The sequence below is a fragment of the Mytilus californianus genome, unplaced genomic scaffold, assembly GCF_021869535.1.
Source record: "Mytilus californianus isolate M0D057914Y unplaced genomic scaffold, xbMytCali1.0.p SCAF_4, whole genome shotgun sequence".
NCBI classification, from domain to species: domain Eukaryota; kingdom Metazoa; phylum Mollusca; class Bivalvia; order Mytilida; family Mytilidae; genus Mytilus; species Mytilus californianus.
This window is the reverse complement of record NW_026262690.1, coordinates 120551340-120571526: the sequence shown is the minus strand read 5'-3', so window position 1 is coordinate 120571526 and position 20187 is coordinate 120551340. Positions and strand designations below refer to the sequence as shown.

The 20187-nt window shown below is 33.8% G+C and overlaps 1 protein-coding gene across 1 annotated transcript in view; it reads right to left on the bottom strand.

Annotated features, from left to right (window-relative positions):
- Positions 1–7770: 7770 nt before the first annotated feature.
- LOC127699177 (uncharacterized) overlaps positions 7771–20187 on the bottom strand; it is a 35371-nt gene continuing 22954 nt past the window's right edge. The window contains exon 5 of the mRNA XM_052202912.1: positions 7771–15876. Coding sequence (XP_052058872.1) covers positions 10436–15876 — 5441 coding nt within the window. The 3' untranslated portion in view covers positions 7771–10435. The remainder of the gene's footprint in view (positions 15877–20187) is intronic.

Below are 20187 nucleotides of genomic sequence, written 5' to 3'. Positions count from 1 at the left end.
GATCTTCTTCATTCCTCTATATATTCCTCCAAAAAGAGGGACGAAAGATACCAGAGGAACAGTCAAACTCATAGATCGAATACAAACTCCAATAGTTGATCAAGTAAATGTTGGTAAATACTAAAATGAATAGGATAGTAAAATATTATGACTTAGTACTGTAATATGTGAAAATATTTACTGCAATGGAAATAGGTCTGACTTAAATTGTTGCCCTTGATATTGTTCGTGTATCTATATGTATATAAATTTCTCCTTGGTTGAAACACCATTTGTTACATAAAAGGAATGTAATTGTTTTCAGCTTACAACACTATTACGGTATAATACATTGATGCAGACTTAGTATATCAACCAGCTCAAGACGGTGAAACTGTAAGTTAGTTTTGTGTTGACCATTGAAGAGTTTTTTTTGGCATTCTTTACGTTTGTTTAACATAGTCGAGCGTTTGATTATGTCAGATATTATTTACTCTACCTTTTTGAATTTACATTGGAGTTCAGTTGTATTGTTGAAACTTGTTTACCTAGTGTCTATGATGAGTTTCGATTACGGGTCGATCCCACTGGCGTACAAATTTTTAATCCTGGTATCTATGATGAGTTTATTTACCTGTGTACAAAAATTTCAAATTTTGGAGAAACGTAACACACCCTTAATTCTTTGTGTTGTAAACATGGTTAAGTCGATTTCGGTTAGATTTTTCCCTGATTTATAACCATCTTTTAGCATAAGTTACTTTGGCCGCAATCCCTGATCTAGAGTTTGTGTTAGAGATTCAATATCACCTTTGAGTTGCAGAACATTTTTGATCGTAGTTTTCGTCCAAAGGCTGTCAAGACCAAAAAATACACATAAAACATAGCATGTGGTGACTGTGGATTGTATAATGTACTCTTATGAATATATACACATATGTTTACATACCGTACATTAACGTTAAAGCTTTTCTTAAAATAGATACATGGATTTAAGAACTAAACTGTGACCTTTTTATATTTGAGTTGAAATTCATATCGATTTACAGGTAAACAAAATGCGGAATAATCGTATGCCTTTCAGATACAAATTTGTGGGAAAAGTATATTGATTCGTGAATGCTTTGTGCATGGTTTGATGTGATGATAAAAATACCGGTAAAACAAATTCACCGAAATGTTGTTGAAGATTAATATGCGCCATAGTGAATAAATGCAAGTGGACCCCTCTACCATTTAGGCTCCAGTAATTTCTTGCTCCTTTAGCTAAGGCACTTCTTCCAGCGTGTCTCATTGACGTCTGATAATTTCAAAGTGTTCCATGCATGAATTATTTACTACAAATAAACAACAACAAAATAAAAGAAAATGATATTAAAAACTATATACAACAATGATTTCATTATTGACCAATAATACATAGAACAGCATGTTTATAATGATAAGATAATAAAAAATTATTGGTGGTAAGCAGGCCTCGATTTTTCAACATTTCAATTTTTACGTTTGATTTCCGGATAAATGTCTTCTTTTTGGTTTTCTATTGATAATAAGATATTAAATGGATGAATAGGATAAAACGAAATACATGGATTTATACAAATAAATATCAAAGGTTTCCTATCGCCTATGATAATATTATACAATATAATCAGCAAACTTCTAATCAGAAAGCCATTTTGCTCTGACTCGATGTAAAGCAATCAATAATCAATCTTATCGCGATAGGAGGGCTCGTTGACATAGTGGTTTAAGCAGTTCATCTTCTTGTGGAAAAAACAGTGATTACAATCCTGTCAACTGTGATACTGTGAGTTACCATCCCGCTCGTGACAAGCTGTGTTCGATTCCGATCGATCTTAATTGACAAAGATAGCCAGTTTAGTGTCGAAGGTCTGTGTTTCTCTCAGGTTTCTCCAGCTTCCTCCACCATCAGAGTTACTTTCTTGATAACTGTCCCAATCGGGAAAAGGACACAATCGATAAAATTACACCTTAGACGACTATACCAGTATCTATAGATATAAGACCGCGAAAACATGTCCCTAGTGAGTTGGGACACCTAATTATCGAATCGGTCAACAAATTTATAAGATTGATGTAGTGTCGGTTTCAATCTTGTTTCCTTATGACTTTGTTTGAGCAGTCGTTGTGTAAGGATAACACCCCTGTTCATGAAGTCCGTATAGTGTGAACATTCACGAGCGTAATCGTATTTACTGAGATAAATATATAAACGCCATACGATGGAGCAGAAGGTTTGTTTCTGCTAAGAAATGGGGAGTAAGGAAGTCAAATTCATCACGTTTGTCATCAATTCTAGTTTGACGTCGTCCATCTATGTCAATATAGAAGAAAAATAAAGATATGAATCAGAACTTCTACTTTCAGTAGTATGATTAATCTCAAGTTCACTAGGATAAACGAGTTGTAAGCACTCATTGAAATGTGGGTTATTGAGTGACAGAACATCATCAACATAAAATGTATTTTAAAGTGAAATCAAGAAGTTTTCAAGAATTGTGTTTTGTCTTTGGGAAGGTTCTGTATGAATTCTGCTTCACATCAGTACCATTACAAGTCGGCCAGTAAAGGGGCACAATGAATGTCCCTGGAATACTGACTGTCTGCTGACATATCAAACGGCCAAACTCAACAAATATGTTGTCGATCAAAAATTTTTGATATCATATTTGGTTTGTTTGATTTGGGAATTAGTATGGTTTTTCACAAAGTAAGATTTTTCATCACCCTAAATAAGGAATTATTACCTTTGTTTCCCAATTTTCTGGATCAGTGTAGTCGATTAATCACTTGAGCATGGAGAATAGAAGTATAATCAAACAATCAAAGTTTTTTATATTACTGCAAAATTGTTAAGATCATTGCGATTGAAGATTTTTTGAGTAAATCTTTAAAAATTTTAAGAATCAAAATCTATATTCCTGAAGGCCAGATTTTAATGTAGAATGAATGGTGGTAAGAATTTTAGAACATCTTGACGACCCGTAATTTTTAAATAAAAATTTCTTTCTAAGCATTCAGTTTGGCCCGAATTAGTCAAAATAAGCTCAAAAGCATCGCTGGTGTATTATTGACTTGCAAGTGAATAATTTGAACTCATGTGAAACCGTATTCATGTAAACCCTTAGCTCGAGATGGGTGACGCATGTACTAGGCGTGTTTAGCTATTAAAAGGAAAAGAATATCAATATTGCAAGTGAATGAACCATTTCAGTAACTGATTCGATCCACAAGAAATCATTCTTATACAGATAAAAAAAAGATGAAAAACTTATATTTTTAACCTATAACATTTTTACTACACAAATCCTTGTTTTTTTCCCGATACAATCCATGTAATTTCAATTTAAGATACAGCAATTAAAGTTTTAAAAAACCTTCATGTAAATTCGTATTCATGGATCACTATATTTAGACATTTGGCGTCTACACATCAAGACACACGAAATGTTGATATATATTATCGAGTCCATGCATTGTTAATTGTTTATTTTTAGACGTATTATAATTTGGATAAAGATTTCAGTATGATACAAATGAAATATAAGAACTTGAGTCAAATCGGTGATCATGAATTTCACAGCTAATTCCTCTTTAAAGGAGAAAAGGACTTATTTATGATTTTCTAAGATCTCCACTTAAGTCGTTATATAATGGATTCCGGAGTTTACTCTGTAGATCTTTAGTAAAACATTCCATAAAAATTATTCATCCACAATCTTGGGCTTCTTAAAAGAGTTAAATACACGTGAGTGTGTTGTACATTGATTGCGCCGTTTAAAACATGACCAAACAGCTTTGGTCATTTAGATCGTTTTCATATTCGGTTCCTCTGACTTCCACTTTATTCATTTTCTGGCATAACCCTCTACTGCATTCATTAGTAACCTGGAGTTCCTCTTCCAGTGGATAGACTGTGGAATTCTATAGTTCGGCCCTTTGACTTACAACTCCAAGTTCTTCATTGTTAACGATGTCAAGGTCTTCAGTTATAACATGACCATCAGGACTATAATTGCAGTAGCATATGAGTAAACGGGAGTTTTGCATTTTACATTTCCTGAAGTTAAAGGTCTCTAATGCCTTCTTGCATTTGTAAAAATATGCAGCAATTGGTTAGTTGTAGGTATATGAAATGACAAATGTAGTTTTATCTTTCAATAAATCCGGTATTGTTTTCTGCAGACTTTTTGGTGGAAACAATTGCATATATTGATGTTATCCAAACCCCTGTTAGCAAATTCTTCATCAAAATGACTTCGTTTTTCATCATCTTTGGAATTATATGACACTGGTAATGGGTTAACTTTCAAGTACTAGTAGTCAGCACTTTTTGTGTTGAAATGAATTAGCATTGATATGGTCATACTTATGAAATAATTGTTTACAAAATTTTGAATTATTCTAAAAACTACATATGTTCTACCCTAGGAATAAACTTCCTTACATGTAGCTGTATTTGGCAGAATCTTTCGGAATTTGGTTGCTCAGTGCTATTTAACTTCATACAATTATTTGTTACGTTTGGAGGACGTGTTTTTCAACAGACTGTCGGAATTCCAATGGGAACCAATTGTGCCCCTCTTCTTGCCGACTTGTTTCTTTATTATTATGAGGCTGACTTCATACAGGAACGTCTTAGGAAGAAAGATAAGAAGCAATATCCTTTAACTCTACGTTCCGCTATATAGATGATGGTCTCTCACTAAATAATACAAAATTTGGTGACTATGTTGAACGAATCTATCCCATCGAACTAGAGATGAAGGATACTACAGATACAGTTAAGTCTGCCTCATATCTTGACTTACATCTAAAAATTGACAAAGAGGGTCGGTTGAAAACAAAACTTTACGACAAAAGAGATGATTTCAGCTTCCCAATTGTGAACTTTCCATTTCTATGTAGCAACATTCCAGCAGCGCCTGCATACGGAGTATATATCTCACAATTGATACGATATTCCCGGGCTTGTGTTTCCTATCATGATTTCCTTGATAGAGGATTGCTGCTCACAAGGAAGCTATTAAGCCAAGAGTTCCAAATGGTGAAGTTGAAATCGTTCCTTCGTAAATTTTACGGAAGACATCACGAGTTGGTTGACCGTTATGGAATAACCGTTTCACAGATGATATCGGATATGTTCCTTATGTCGTAACTACAATACCCTTCCCTTTTCACGAATGGGACTCACCGAATTAAACTATTTACCGGATTTGTAATAACATAAGCAACACGACGGGTGCCACATGTGGAGCAGGATCTGCTTACCCTTCCGGAGCACCTGAGATCACCCCCAGTTTTTGGTGGGGTTCGTGTTGCTTAGTCTTTAGTTTTCTATGTTGTGTCATCTGTACTATTATTTGTCTGTTTGTCTTTTTATTTTTGGCCATGGCGTTGTCAGTTTGTTTTCGATCTATGAGTTTGACTGTCCCTCTGGTATCTTTCGTCCCTCTTTTAATGATGAGTCTTTTGTAGATGAAACGTGAGTCTGGCGTACAAAATTATAAGCCTGGTATATTTGTCCGACTATCATCTATTGTTGGTTCCAGATCTATGGCAGATTTCTGTTTTGGAAATGAATTAGCACATACAAGGAACTACGTTTTTTTCTACAAATTCTCAATTTGTTTTTATTCAACGTCATCGACAACACCTTCACAGAATTTATTTCAACACAATTGTTGTTTGACGCCAGAGGAATGAAGTTATCGGATTGATATCACATGGGAAATTATCGGTTTTTATTTCAATGAGAAATCAGGATATTTCCTTTCAACCAATGAGTATTATTTATCAAAATTATGCGTTGGACGTTTCTTACTTTTTTTTTAGCTTAAATTAAGTCATGGGTATATTTTACTGCATACAACAATCGTTCAAACCAAGTGGGAAAAAACAGATCTCTTTTTTATTTATAATATTACTATATTTAACTATTTCACGAGGATTAAAATTATGCAATATACAATGTACAATAATATATTGATGATTCAATGAACTCATAATTAAATTCAGCTACAAATTTGCAGGTGTTAATAGTCACTTTTTAATTTCTCAAAAAAAAAAATTCGAACGAAGACCGATTTGGAGCTTGGAGTATTGAATATACACGTGTCGGTTGTTGAAAACTAAATGTGGACCCAAAGATGTCTTAAACAAAAATTTGAGCCATTTCTGTGGATCTGGCTGTTAAATGACTGAGATAAAACCTATTTCACTACTCATTTAAATCACATATAAATCTCAAATATGCAAAACAAATAACTATTTGGTGCGAGTAGAGCGCTTTTCTTCATTTACCTTCATCAAGACCACTAAAACAAATGATTGCAAAGCCAACGTTGTATAATGAATATTTTAATACTTCCGTCATGTATCACCAAAACGGTCTTAAATAGATATTTTATAGTGTGTCTTTCTATGTTGTGATGTAACACTATTTTTTTCAGGTTAGGATGAAGGTTGACGCCTATTAAAACGTTGCCCTAGGTTGTTTTACGTGTTCGTTTTTATTTTGTGGTTAGTCAGCACTTCGGTGTTGACATGAATATCAATTGTATGGTCATTTGTTTTATATACTAGGGATTATCTTATCCCAGGCATTGATAACCTAAACCGCATTTGGCACAGCTTTTTAGCATTTTGGGTCATCAATGCACTTTAACTTTATACTTGTTTGGCTTTTTGACTGTTTTGGTCTGGGCATCACTGATGAGTCTTATGTAGATGAAACGCACGTCTGGCGTATTGAATTATAAGCCTGGCACCTTTGATAACCATAAGCATGTCGAAATGTATTATTGAATTGTTTATTTGTGTATTTCTCTGTTCTTAATGTTCTTGCATTTATTTGTACTGTAGTCCTGTCATGAAATGTTGTCCTTTAAGTGTTATATTTAACATTGCCATAAAAGCACGAGGTTTGGCTATGCACAAAACCAGGTTCAACCCATCATTTTGTTCTTAAAATGTCCTGTACCAAGTCAGGAAAATGGCAGTTTTTATCTTATAGTTTGTTTCTGTGTGTGTTACCGTGTCGTTTGGTTATTTTCCTCTTATAGTTGATGTGTTTTCCTCGGTTTTAGTTTTTAACGCGGTATTGTTTTCTCTCAATCGATTTATGACTTTCGAACAGCGGTATACTACTGTTGCCTTTATTTAAACCCGCTGCAGTTGTTTGCCCCTATCCTAAGTCAGGAACCAGATGTTCACCGGTTGTCGTTTGTTAATGTGGTTCATAAGTGTAGCTCGTTTCTCGTTTTTTATATAGGTTATACTGTTGGTTTTCCTGTTTGAATGGTTTTTCACTAGTCATTTTCTTCCCTTTATAGCTAGCTGTTCAGTGTGAGCCAAGGCTCCGTGTTGAAGGCCGTGCTTTGACCTATAATGGTTTGCTTTTACAAATTGTGACTTGGAAGGAGAGTTGTCTCATTGGCACTCATACCACATTTTTCTTATATCTATTAAAAATAACAAATTTAACAGGTCAGCTTTGTCTGAGGGCGTTCGAATCTTTCTTTCTTTTAGGTAAATGATTAATCGTAAAATGCTAAAAGTCCGATTCTCGAGAAGCTAGAAAAATTCAAATATGTCCAAAATACGCTGATAATGACAGTGAAAGCTGATGAAATGATTAAACGTCATCAATGTCCGTTATTTGTAACATTGGAGTACTATTTCAGCCAAGCTGCATTACTTGTAGACAACACAAAAATGAAATTATGAGGAGTAAGTTTCTAAATGGAATAAATTGATAGTAATAAATATGAGAAAAACATACTTATTGTTCAATAAGTTCAAATTCTTAAACAAAAGCGTAGATACATATTAAAATTGTATACAATATGATAGTAAAAATGAATTACTCTCTTTAACATGACAAAGACTCAGTTTTTTGTGATTGTGAAACTTAGTGGAGGAGTTAAACTGAACTTGTTTACCAAATGTCAATTTGTTATGGATTTCTAAAGGATATATGCTTACATTATACACAGGTCACTTTCCATAAGTAAAATATCTAGTATATTTTTTTGAAAATAAGCATGTGTCTTCTTAAAGTAGAAGCATGCTTCTGGATAACTTCTTTGCAAAAGTAAATATACAGCTGTGCCAATAGCGCATGATACGCCCTTCTTGTGCACATTCATCAATCACAACCACTCCAAAGTGTTAAGTTTTTTGTAATTTGATCCAAGCAAACTAAAGCTAGTACATTACATTTTAAAAAATTGCCTTCTATCTATATGACTGTCAAAATGACATGTCTGATTTTTTTTTATTGTTATTCGAACGGCGTGTCATGTTATCCATTCCAGCAATTCTGCAGAGTTGTCAGTAAATCAATTCAACGTAACTCAAGTTATGGCATAATATGTGAAAGAATGTATTTAAATCTGACATTTAAAGTCCCGTAACTCTGGAACGGAAACACGGAAAAATTTAAAATCAACAGAGAGCGTGGTTTTATCAAACCCAGATATAAGATAAAGTTTTGAGGAAATCGACCCAGGCTTGGAGTAAGTGCGCGATATGTGAAAAATTGTCTTAATATAAAAAAAGAAGAAGTGGAATAATTGCCGGTGAACCTATTCATCTGAGTTTATATGACGAAAACAAAAACTATTAAAAGTCACCGTACGGCCTTGAACAATGAGAAAAAAAGCAGACTGTATAGTCAGCTATGGCAAGAGTCTATTTTCATATCACTGACTTTTGACTCTAGAATATATAATTTTTCGACATGTTACCTAATCTGTGGTAGCACACTGTGGTAATTGGCCAGGTAAGAGTAAAAATCAGGCAATCGGTTTCAATTTGGAACAACATAATTGTTTCTTTTGTTTTCTATACACGACAAAATCATCGGAATACTTTTTCGGAATTTTTTCCCCAAATAGTACTGATTGTAAGCTTCTTTTTATTTTTTTTTCAGTTTCTCTTACTTGACAGAGTACCAAAACTTTCTACCACAGAGTAGGTAAACTGTGTAAAATTATAAACTACGGAGTCAAAAGTCGGTCATGTGAAAAATAGTCTATTCAAAATGGAAAAATAGTCTATTCAAAATGGAAAAATAGAAAAATTAAAAAATCTCAAAAGGGAGATAATTCTTACCAATCCAAACGATAATATAAGGCTTTGAGTAAATCAATCCAGGCATACTCGAGTGTGCGCGATGTTTGAAAAAGTGCCTGAATTTAAACGGTTTAAGTCCCGTAACTCTGGAAGACTATAAATAAAAAAGAGCTTTTTTCCGTCAATTCTAATGTTTCGTTAAAATTACTTGAGAATTGGTCAAAGCAAGTCTGAGTTATCGTACGAAATGTTGATGGACGGAGGAAAGGACGGATTGACAGACGGTGGGACGTACGGACGGACGGGTATTGGTAAACCACAATACGTCCCGTCTGCGAGGAACATATAAAATATTTTTACAATACCACTGCTTACCAAATTATTTTCAAGGTATATTAAATTACGTTATTGATCTCTTTACAAAAGCAACATGTGTCTCTGTTAGAAGTATATTCTTTAAACTAATAAGACTGTCTGTCTTCATAAGTATTATTATCATTACACAATTGTCACATTTAACGATATCAGCAGGTGTCTTACTAGTCACAATGATGTGTGGTGCGGCTTTAGGTAGAACCGTATGTCCATAAGACACCATGGCCCGCTGCACTATTCTATGTTAATATTCAGTAAATAGTGAATTCAGAGTAATATGGCATATCATTTCCAAACTGCACCTAACAATAAAGATATAGAGTAATTTTCTGGCTGATTTTCCCTTACCTTCATTGTAAACTATATAACCCTGCGAATTTACTAATTTCACAATATCACATTTCCATGTCCGTGAACTATTTAATCGGTGTCAAAATCATTATTTGATATATTATTTAAAAAAAATCTATTTCATTTAAACTACTTTAACCAAATGTTCTACCCTAATATAGGATGGACTATTGGACAAAAGGACGGACGAACGGACGGACCAAAAACACAACCCCCCTCGATCCACATTAACGTTTGCGATGCATAAAATCATCATTCAATACATACATATGTAAAAAAAAAATGCCATACAGTGTTTTTACAGTACAGGCATGTTTCATCACAATGATATTACATTGTTAAGGAATTGAAGTATAAACTGTTAAAATAGTAACATATTGCTTGAGACTTATTGCAAAAAATGACAGAATAGTACCATTTAGCAAAAAAGTGTCCTCATAATACGAGTAAATATTTCCAAACAATATTGTATATTTTGTCAGCTGAAATATTTAGTCAATATTACTTTCCGTTTAAAAAATCAGTTAATGTAAAAAACAATCATCAATTAACATAGATATAGCGAGAAAATTCACAATACATTTGCTCGTATGGGTCTAAGTCCTTCCTGGAAAGTGCGTCAGCTATTTCATGCTGATAGTTGATCTTGTTTCTCCTTTAAAGCATGAGTATTAATCATAGTAACTATTTCATACTGACAATTCAGTGAGGCAATTTGTACTGATGTCTTTCCATCATTGTTACATTTTTTGTAGTTAGCTCCTCTTTTGAGCAAACTTTTTACTATTTTTGTATGACCATGCATACAAGCCATCATTAAAGGTGTGTGACCATACACATCACATTTATCAAAGTCTGCTCCATTATCTAACAGCATTTTAACTATTTTTGTATGACCATGTTCACAAGCCTTCATAATAGGTGACTGACCAATATGATCACTTCGGTTGAAGTCTACTCCTCGGTCTAATAACACATTTACTATTTCAGTATGACCACATTCACAAGCCATAAATACAGGTGACTGATCCTCGTAGTCGCATTTATCACAGTCTGCCCCTCTTTCTATTAATATTTTAACTATTTGTATATGGCCATGTTTACAGGCCATTATTAATGATGACTGATCATGCCAGTCAATTTTATTACAGTCTATGCCTCGATCTAACAAAATATTTCCTATTTCTGTATGTCCATGCTCACAAACTTTCATGAGGGCTGACTGATCTTGCAAATTCAATTTATTAAAATCTGCTCCTTTTTTTAATAACAAATTCACTATTTCTGTATGACCATGTTCACAAGCCGTCATTAAAGGTGACTGTTCATTAAAGTCCACTTTATTAAAGTCTGCTCCTCTGTCTAACAGTATATTTACTATTTCTGTATGACCATGCTCACAGGCCTTCATCACAGGTGACTGATCATTTTTATCCACTATATTACAATCTGCCCCTCTTTCTAACAACATCTTTAAGATGTCGGTATGCCCTTTTTCACTAGCCCTAACTAAAAGTGAGGCATGTTCACTGTCACTATGATTACAGTCTGCTCCTCTATCTAATAATAACTTCATGGCTTCTTTTTTACCATTGTAACAAGCTATCATCACAGGTGACTGACCAAAAACGTTGTTTTTAACATATTCTGCCCCTTTATCTAATAACATGTTTACTATGTCTGTATAACCAAGTTCACAAGCTATCATTACTGGCGACAAGTCATCAAAATCCCGTCTATTCAAGTCTGCTCCTTTGTCTATTAACAATTTCACTATTTCTGTATGGCCGATTCTACAAGCTTTTGTTAAAGGTGTGCTGCCATTATAATCAGATTTATTACAGTTTGCTTCTCTGTCTAACAACGTCCATACTATTTCTGGATGACCATTTTCGCAAGCTATCATTAGAGGGTACTGATCTGATCTGTCACATTTATTAAAGTCTGCCCCTTTGTCTAACAATTTCTTTACTATTTCAGTGTGACCATGTTCACAAGCCTTCATTATAGGTGACTGACCCTTTCTGTCAATTTCTTTGTAATCTGCTCCTTTTTCTAACAACATACTAACTATGTTTTCATGACCTTCTATACAAGCCTTCATGACAGGTGTTTGACCGGATCTGTCACATTTATTTAAGTCTGCTCCTTTCTCTAACAATTTCTTCACTATTTCTGTGTGACCATTTTCACAGGCCTTCATTAAAGGTGACGTACCAGTTCTGTCAATTTCATCATAATTTGCTCCTTTGTCTAATAACAAACTTACAATTTTTTCATTACCATTTTCACAAGCTATCATAGGTGATAGACCCCATCTGTCACATTTATTTAAGTCTGTACCTTTCTCTATTAACAAACATGCTAGTTTCTCATTTAAGTGCCCACAAGCCTCCATCAGCACAGATCGACCATCTTTGTCGCGTTCTTTAAAGTCTGCTCCTTTGTGTATTAACATCCTTGCAATTTCTAAATAATTATTTTTACAAGCATGCATAATGAGAGAAGAACCGTCAGCATAACTAGAATTATAGTTTCCTCCTTTATCTAACAAAATCTTTACTGCAACTGTATGACCATGTTTACATGCATGCATAAGAGGTGACATACCTTTTTTGTCGCAGTTACTATAGTCTACCCCTTTTTCTACCAAGATTCTAACTATTTTTGTACGACCATATTTACAAGCATACATTAGAAGTGACTGTCCCTTATTATTGCATTTTATAAAGTCTGCTTTTTTATCTAATAACATCTCAACGATTCCTGTATAGCCACGTTTACAAGCGATGATAACCGGTGAACAACCATTATTATCACATCTATTAATGTTTGCTCCGCTGAGTATCAGCATCCTTAAAACCTCTTGATGACCATATTTACAAGAATACAGTACAGCTGACCAACGCCATTTGTTACATTTATTATAATCTACTCTCCTATCTAGCAACATTCTTACTATTTGTCTATTACCATGTCTACAGGCAAACATCAAAGGAGACTGGCCCTTTTTGTCACATTTATTATGGTCTACTCCTTTGTCCAAAAGTATCTTGACAAATTCTGTTAGACCACTTGAACAAGCCTTCATTAGAAGTGACCTTCCCTTGCTGTCATATTGGTTATAGTTTACTTCCCTTTTGAACAACATCATTACTATTTCCATATGTCCATGGATAAAAGCCTTCATAAAAGGTGACTGGCGGACACTGTCCAATTTATCATAGTTAACTCCTTTATCTAACAGCATTTTTACTATTTCTCTTTGATTATGAGAACAAGCAAATGCAAAAGATGTCAAACCGTTTAAGTCAGACTTATTATAGTCTACCCCTTTTTCCAATAGCATTCCAACTATAGCTGTATGTCCATGCTTACAAGCCTTCATTAGAGGCGACTGACCTAAGATATCGACCTCATTACAATCCACACCTTTTTCCAGCAACATCTTAACTATGTCTGTATGACCATGTTCACAAGCCTTCATTACAGGTGACTTATAATGATTATCACATTTATTATAGTCTGCTCCTTTATTTAACAGCATCTGAACAATATTTGAATAACCATATCGACAAGCAACCATCATAGGTGATTGATCCTTTTTGTCTGATTTATTATAGTCCACTCTTTTGTCTAATAGTATTTTAATTATTTCTATATGACCATGTTTACAAGCATACATTACAGGCGACTTACCCCACATGTCACATTTATTATAGTCTTCCCCTTTGTCTAACAATAAATTGACTATTTCTGTATGACCATATTGACATGCCTTCAATATTAGTGCTATACCATGGTTGTTACATTCATTATAGTTTATCCCTCTGTTTAACAACATTCTTACTATTTCTGCTTGACCATTTTCACAGGCTGTCATTACAGGTGATTGATCCAAGTTGTCACATTTTTCATAATCTGCTCCTTTGTCTAACAACATTTTAACTATATTTGAATGACCATGTCTGCAAGAAGACAAAAAAGGTGTCCAACCCTCATTATCGGATTTACTAAAGTATACCCCTCCATCTAACAACATCTTTACTATTTCTGTATGACCACGTTCACAAGCCGTCAGTAAAGGTGTCCAACCATTATTATCAGATTTATTATAATATAACCCTCTGTCTAACAACATCCTTACTATCTCTATAAAACCATGTTCACAAGCCATAAGTAGAGGTGTCTTACCATCATTGTCACATTCATTAAACTTTGCACCTCTATCTACCAACATTTTTACTATTTCCTTATGACCGTATGCACAAGCCTTCAATACAGGTGACTGACCATCAAAGTCACATTTATTACAGTCTGCTCCTCTGTTAATTAACATTTGGACAATTTCTGTATGACCACCTTCACACGCCATCATTACAGGTGACAATTCTTCATCGTCAAACTTATTACAAACTGCTCCACTGTGCAACAACATTCGTACAATTTGTGTATGCCCACCTTCACACGCCAACATTACAGGTGACCGTTCCGCATGGTCACATTCAAAGTTTGCTCCTCTATCCAGCAGCATTTCAACTATTTTTGTATGACCATGTCCACAAGCCTTCATTAATGCTGACTTACGCATTATGTCACATATATCACAGTCTACTCCTTTGTCCAACAACATTCTAACAATTTTTGTATGACCGTGTTCAGAAGCTATCATTACAGGTGACTGATAATCATATGTACACTTGTTCACATCAACATCATGGTTTAAACACCACTGGATCAAATCTATATCTCCTATTAAACAGCAATGTAATAACACAGTGTCGTATTTATTATAACCAACAAACCAATAATCTGCAGATCGTTGGCATTTATTGTCAAAGGTATGTGCCAGTTGTCTCTGCAAAGTTGTATCAAGTTTGGTCAAATGAAACAAAAATTTCTTTCTGAACTGAGGTATCTTCATATTGATATTCCTAAAAATATCCTGAACTTTTCCAATTGACCAATCATCAATCATTCTCTGTATGTACATCTGATGATATGTTGGTGGTACAACATTAATAAACGGATCCAGGACATCTTCTCTTTCTAATAAGAATCTCTCCTTGATTAAACAACTGTCTGCATTCTTTATCAAGCATTCGATTATTTTCTGTCCAAAGTAGTAAACTAGAAAGTCAAATATTTTATCATGTAAGGCTTTATAATAATTTTCACCTTGCCCTATGACATTTCCTTGTACCTTCCTAATAAATGTTTGTGTAAATGAGTCAAGTTCATCCCGTATAACCAACAGAGAAGTTCCTCTGTCCAGTTTACATGCCTGACATGTGTTCTCGATGATTTGTTTGGTTTCTGCATCCACATCTTTTGTCAACATTTCTTCTTTCAATTGATTGTTAAACACAACACATAAAGCTAAAGCACAATATTTAGTGTATAGCCCAATCTGAAACAACTTGTCAATTTCTGCTTCATAAACTGAAAATGGTTTCTGAAATAAATTTGCTACATCAAAATTGGGATTATCATGGAACATTTTACATAAAAGTGGAAAACAATCATATAAATCATAATAGTCGGCAATCTCAGGGGCTTTTGATTTCATATATAGCTCTGCTATTGACTGTTTTTCAGTGTTTGACAAACGTATTTCCACTGACAACAGGTTACATGCACATGACTTGAAAATTGATAAAATACAAAATTTTTGATCCTGAAAGACTTGTAAGCGACATGCTGCAATTATTTTTGTTTGTTTGTTTTCAAGAATTTCTGTTATACGCACAATCAGTGGATCCCAGCTTTTAATGTCACTTAAATCAACAGAAAAGTTTCCACATAAATCATCAATAACAAACAATGTTTTCTTATTTGGATTGTAAAACTTAATAATGTCAACTGGATCAGAAACAAGAAGAACATCATATTCATTTGACATTTTTAAAGCGACGTGTCGTAATGTTGCTGTCTTCCCTGCACCAGAACTTGCAGTAATAGTTACACAACTATTCTCCTTTATACATTTCAGTACGTGCTTGGCGGCTTCAGTGATTATAAACATCTGGTCATTATTCTTCCAGTCTTCAACTATTTTGTTGATTTGTTCTGAAATATAAAATATGATTAGTCATATTCGATTATTATTTTCTACCTTTCAGTTTGTAGTTGTTAGGAAATTGCTGCATTTGTGGTTGTTCTACCTGAATGATATTGTCAAGTCGTAAGCTACTGTACTGCATCGTTAGACAACTCCAAAATGCCATGGTCAGTAGACACAGTATTATACTTTACAAAATAATGTGTTGGATACATTAATAGGGCACCATCATTTGTTTACATATACTGTGCATAACACATTATTGTGTCAAGCATAATACAGTATGCTCGTAATATCGAAATTGTGTAGTTATCTTAACAATGAGCTAATTGAGGATAATAATTATCGCTTGTGTATAGTCAGTTTTGATTAAGTATACCAAGCACTTGGGGCCTCAGTAGCAATTTATTTTAGTAATTCATCGACTATGTCACTAGCCTTTTAAAACTGAAGTTGTGAGGTCAAACTTGCATATGGCAGGTGCGTTCCATCCCATCATTCATTGATTAGGATAGTCAGTATTCCTGCCGAAGGTTGGTGATTCCCTCTTAGCACTCCGGCTTCCTACACCCATAAAAACTGACCACCAAGATATAGCTAATATGTTAAAAGTGGCGTTAAACGTCAAAATTAGTCAATCATTACATGCGCAAAATGTCACATAGGAATGATTTGTTTTTCAGAAGGCAGAAAACCTTAATACTTTATATATTGTATGTATTTGGCATATGTTCTTTAATTTCAGTCAGACATATTCTTTGACCTAATACTTATGTTTCGATGGTTTTAAAACACAATTGTTAGCTATCACTTGATTTTTTTACTTATTATAAGTAATTGGAAAATAGTAAATGGTTTGGCATTATTTCAAGGTTTACATATCTGTTAGACCCTATTTACCAGAGCTTGTCCTCATTTCATAGTTCAGTGAGCACAGTAAGTTCTCGTTGTTATGTCCATTTCTTATATACTTTCAGTAATGGATCATGTATATTCGGCGTATTGATTGTACTTGGTAACACTTCAGAATAAGTTCAATCAAATGATCAATAAAGGAGTAGTTTCGATAAAGCCCTTAAATGGCCCTTATTTGTAGCTAAAATTTCAAATTTGGATTTATTGATCAAATTTACAGTGAATCATAGTTAAAACAAAAACTAGATTGGAAATATACCTTTCTGTGAAAATTAACGTATTATCGTTCTTTTCACGAAGTCACAAATAGCACACACTTTGATTTTTTACGAAAATTAAAAAAAAAACAGGTAAATTTCTATCAATTTTTTGGACTGGAAACATAGAGCGCATGCGTCGACAAGAAAGATCTTTAAGCATACTGTTTGTTATAATATTTTACATACCTGAATTAAATAATTTGTATTTCGAAGCCTGCGCTCTATTTTTCCTAGGCCTAAATTTGGTAGAAATCCAGACGATTTTGTTAATTTCATCAAAATATCTACTCCTGGCCAATTTGGTTTGTAATTATTAACGTTTATAAGAAAAGCTGCACACAAATAGTTCTATTTCACTTACTAGTGTGTCTTTTCATTAGCTTGAAACATATGTTATCTTCATACTATGGACTAAATTTTCGGCGGCCCTTACTGAACTAACTCCTTTACATTGAACGTATCTATATTCACCGTATTGCCTGTATAAACAACATCAATTTAATCAAAGAGCTTAATAACTCTCAGGAGAAGAGAAGATACGTAAATTGGATAACTTGAACTACCATAAATATTGGACATTAAACATATTTAACCATCATACAAACTGAAAAAATAAAGGTAACAGTAGTATACCGCTGTTCAAAAGTCATAAATCGATTGAGAGAAAACAAATTCCGGTTACAAACTTAAACCGAGGGAAGCACATCAACTATAAGAGGAAAACGAAGGAACAACAGAAACACTGAGGTGCAACAACAACAAACGCCAACAGATATGAACCCAGAGCAACACAAATCTCACTAAACATTGATTGTAGTTGCTCCGGAAAGAGTAAGCATATCTCGTCGTGTTGCTCCTGTAAGTACAAACCCGGTGATGATTCTAAATCAATATGTTACATTCGAAGAAAATAGGACGGGATTGTGGTTACGACAATTGGAACATATCCCTCGTCATATGAGAAACAGATATTCCTCATGGTCATCCAACTTCAATAAAGAGTTGTTTGAAAATTTCGGTCAAATTTACTCATATCTTATTGTGCTCAACATTTTCCTGTCAGAAAAACTGAAATGGATAAACATCAACTTTTAAGGGCTATCATCTCCTTTGACAACTGAATTGCCGGTGTAAACAATTTCGATTTCCTCGGGATTCATCCCATTAGAAAAAGCCTATCACTTGTCAATTGCATTATCTTGTTCATGATTGCTGATAATCATTCATGTTTACAGTTTCTGTCTATCGTTTAAAGTTTTGTAAATAAAATTTGAAAATGCTAAATTTTGTAAAACAAATCTTTATTTTAAAGCAATAGTTCTAAGAAGAAGTCATCTAAAGGTTTTGGTCATATCAGCATATTCGTATAAATTGCATTTGCTGATCATTTGTTTAGCTATCCTTTTTGAGTTTTTTTTAATAATAAGTTAATAACATGATTAAGGATAAAGTCATAATTTAAGGACAATAATCATCCAGTTGTGAAGGTCATACGAACATTTTTGAAGATCTAATATTCAGCTTATCCTTTTTTCTGTCTTTGATTTCTACATGCAGACTCTGAACATTTTAGCATCTTAAAATTTTCCTTATCTATGATTTTTACCATTAAAAGAGGCATTGCCTATCAAATTCATGTTCATCGATTTTACTCAAATTTTCACATTTGATTGAATCGTACTAAAACGTATATACAAATTATAAAAAGTCCCAAAGAAACAATTAGCAATGTATGGACTCGTTATAATGTATCATCATTGTGTGTGTATTCTATGCTTCTCATCAACAATCGGGATAACCTCCGAAGAATGTCGATGGTTTACGACCCGATGTAAACAAAATAGAAATACACAGACTGGCACGTGCAATCGTATAATGACGATTTGTCTAGGTTTGATTGATTTAAACTGATGGATAAAGAAAACTGTATGATTGCTTTTACCTATATTAAAATGATTTTGATGTCGAACCAGTCAACGAGATGTTCAAATGAGGGTGAAATAGTGACTTGCAAGTTGATAATACATCAGCGATGTCTTTGAGCTTATATTTACAAAATTTTATCAAACTGACTGCTAATAGCGAAATATTTTTTTTCTAAATTCGGCTATAATAAATGTTCAAAACAAAAATAATGTATTCATTTGTTTGTCTAAATCGTTGGTTACGCACCTCTTAGGCAATTATTGCAGTTAATCTTTATATTACATGTTTAGCCATGGCGGCTATGTTGGTTGAATGGCACTTTATACTGAATACCCCAAGAATCATTCATCCAAACAAAAAAATGGTTGGAATTGATCAATTGATTTCAAAGATTTTTTACCACAACAACACGTACTGCTGTAAGGAACTCGTGTTGCACATAGGGCCCGGTGTGCTAAAAATAGAATTGTGCTTTGGCGAATAAAAAATTAAATGCAGAAAAGCCTCTTGAATTTTCGAGAATTATTTATTAAATCATTTGTAGTTTTAGGTCCCACAAGAGATATAGTCGAGTTTTTGATTTTGTTAGGTTTTATGGATTTCTTGCTTTATTAATTTACTTTGAAGCTCGTTATTTTTGTTAAAACTTTTTTAATATAGAAGACTAACTTATACCTTGTGATAGATAGGTTTGAACACCTTACGTAAGATGTATTGCTTTACAGTTAAAACAAAACTTACGGTCCTACAGCCTTTGGATTTTATGTACCTTAATCTAAGCATTGCAAAAGGTAAGCATTTTCTTAGACTGATCTAAACTAATACGTCTTTACTTCATGGATGTTTACTGATTTATACATAAGTCTCGCATAATTTAATTTATCCAGTAGTTGTTATTGGCTTTGAACCAGCTTTCAGAAACTATGAGTGCTCTTAGATCGGTACTTTTTATCTAGTGTCTTTGTTATAAACATAAGGAGATGTGATATGATTGCCAATAAGACAACTATCCACAAGAGTTCAAATGACGAATATAAAAGCAATGATGATCGCTCATAAACATGTTTAACCTTGTCATATTCTAAACGTAGCTGTCCAAAGTCAGGGGCCTGCAATTCTGTGGTTATCGTTAGTTGCTGTGTCTAAGTCGAAAGGGTGAGCCTGCTGGCGGCGGCGTCACCAATGTATAAAATAAAGGCAACAGTAGTATACCGCTGT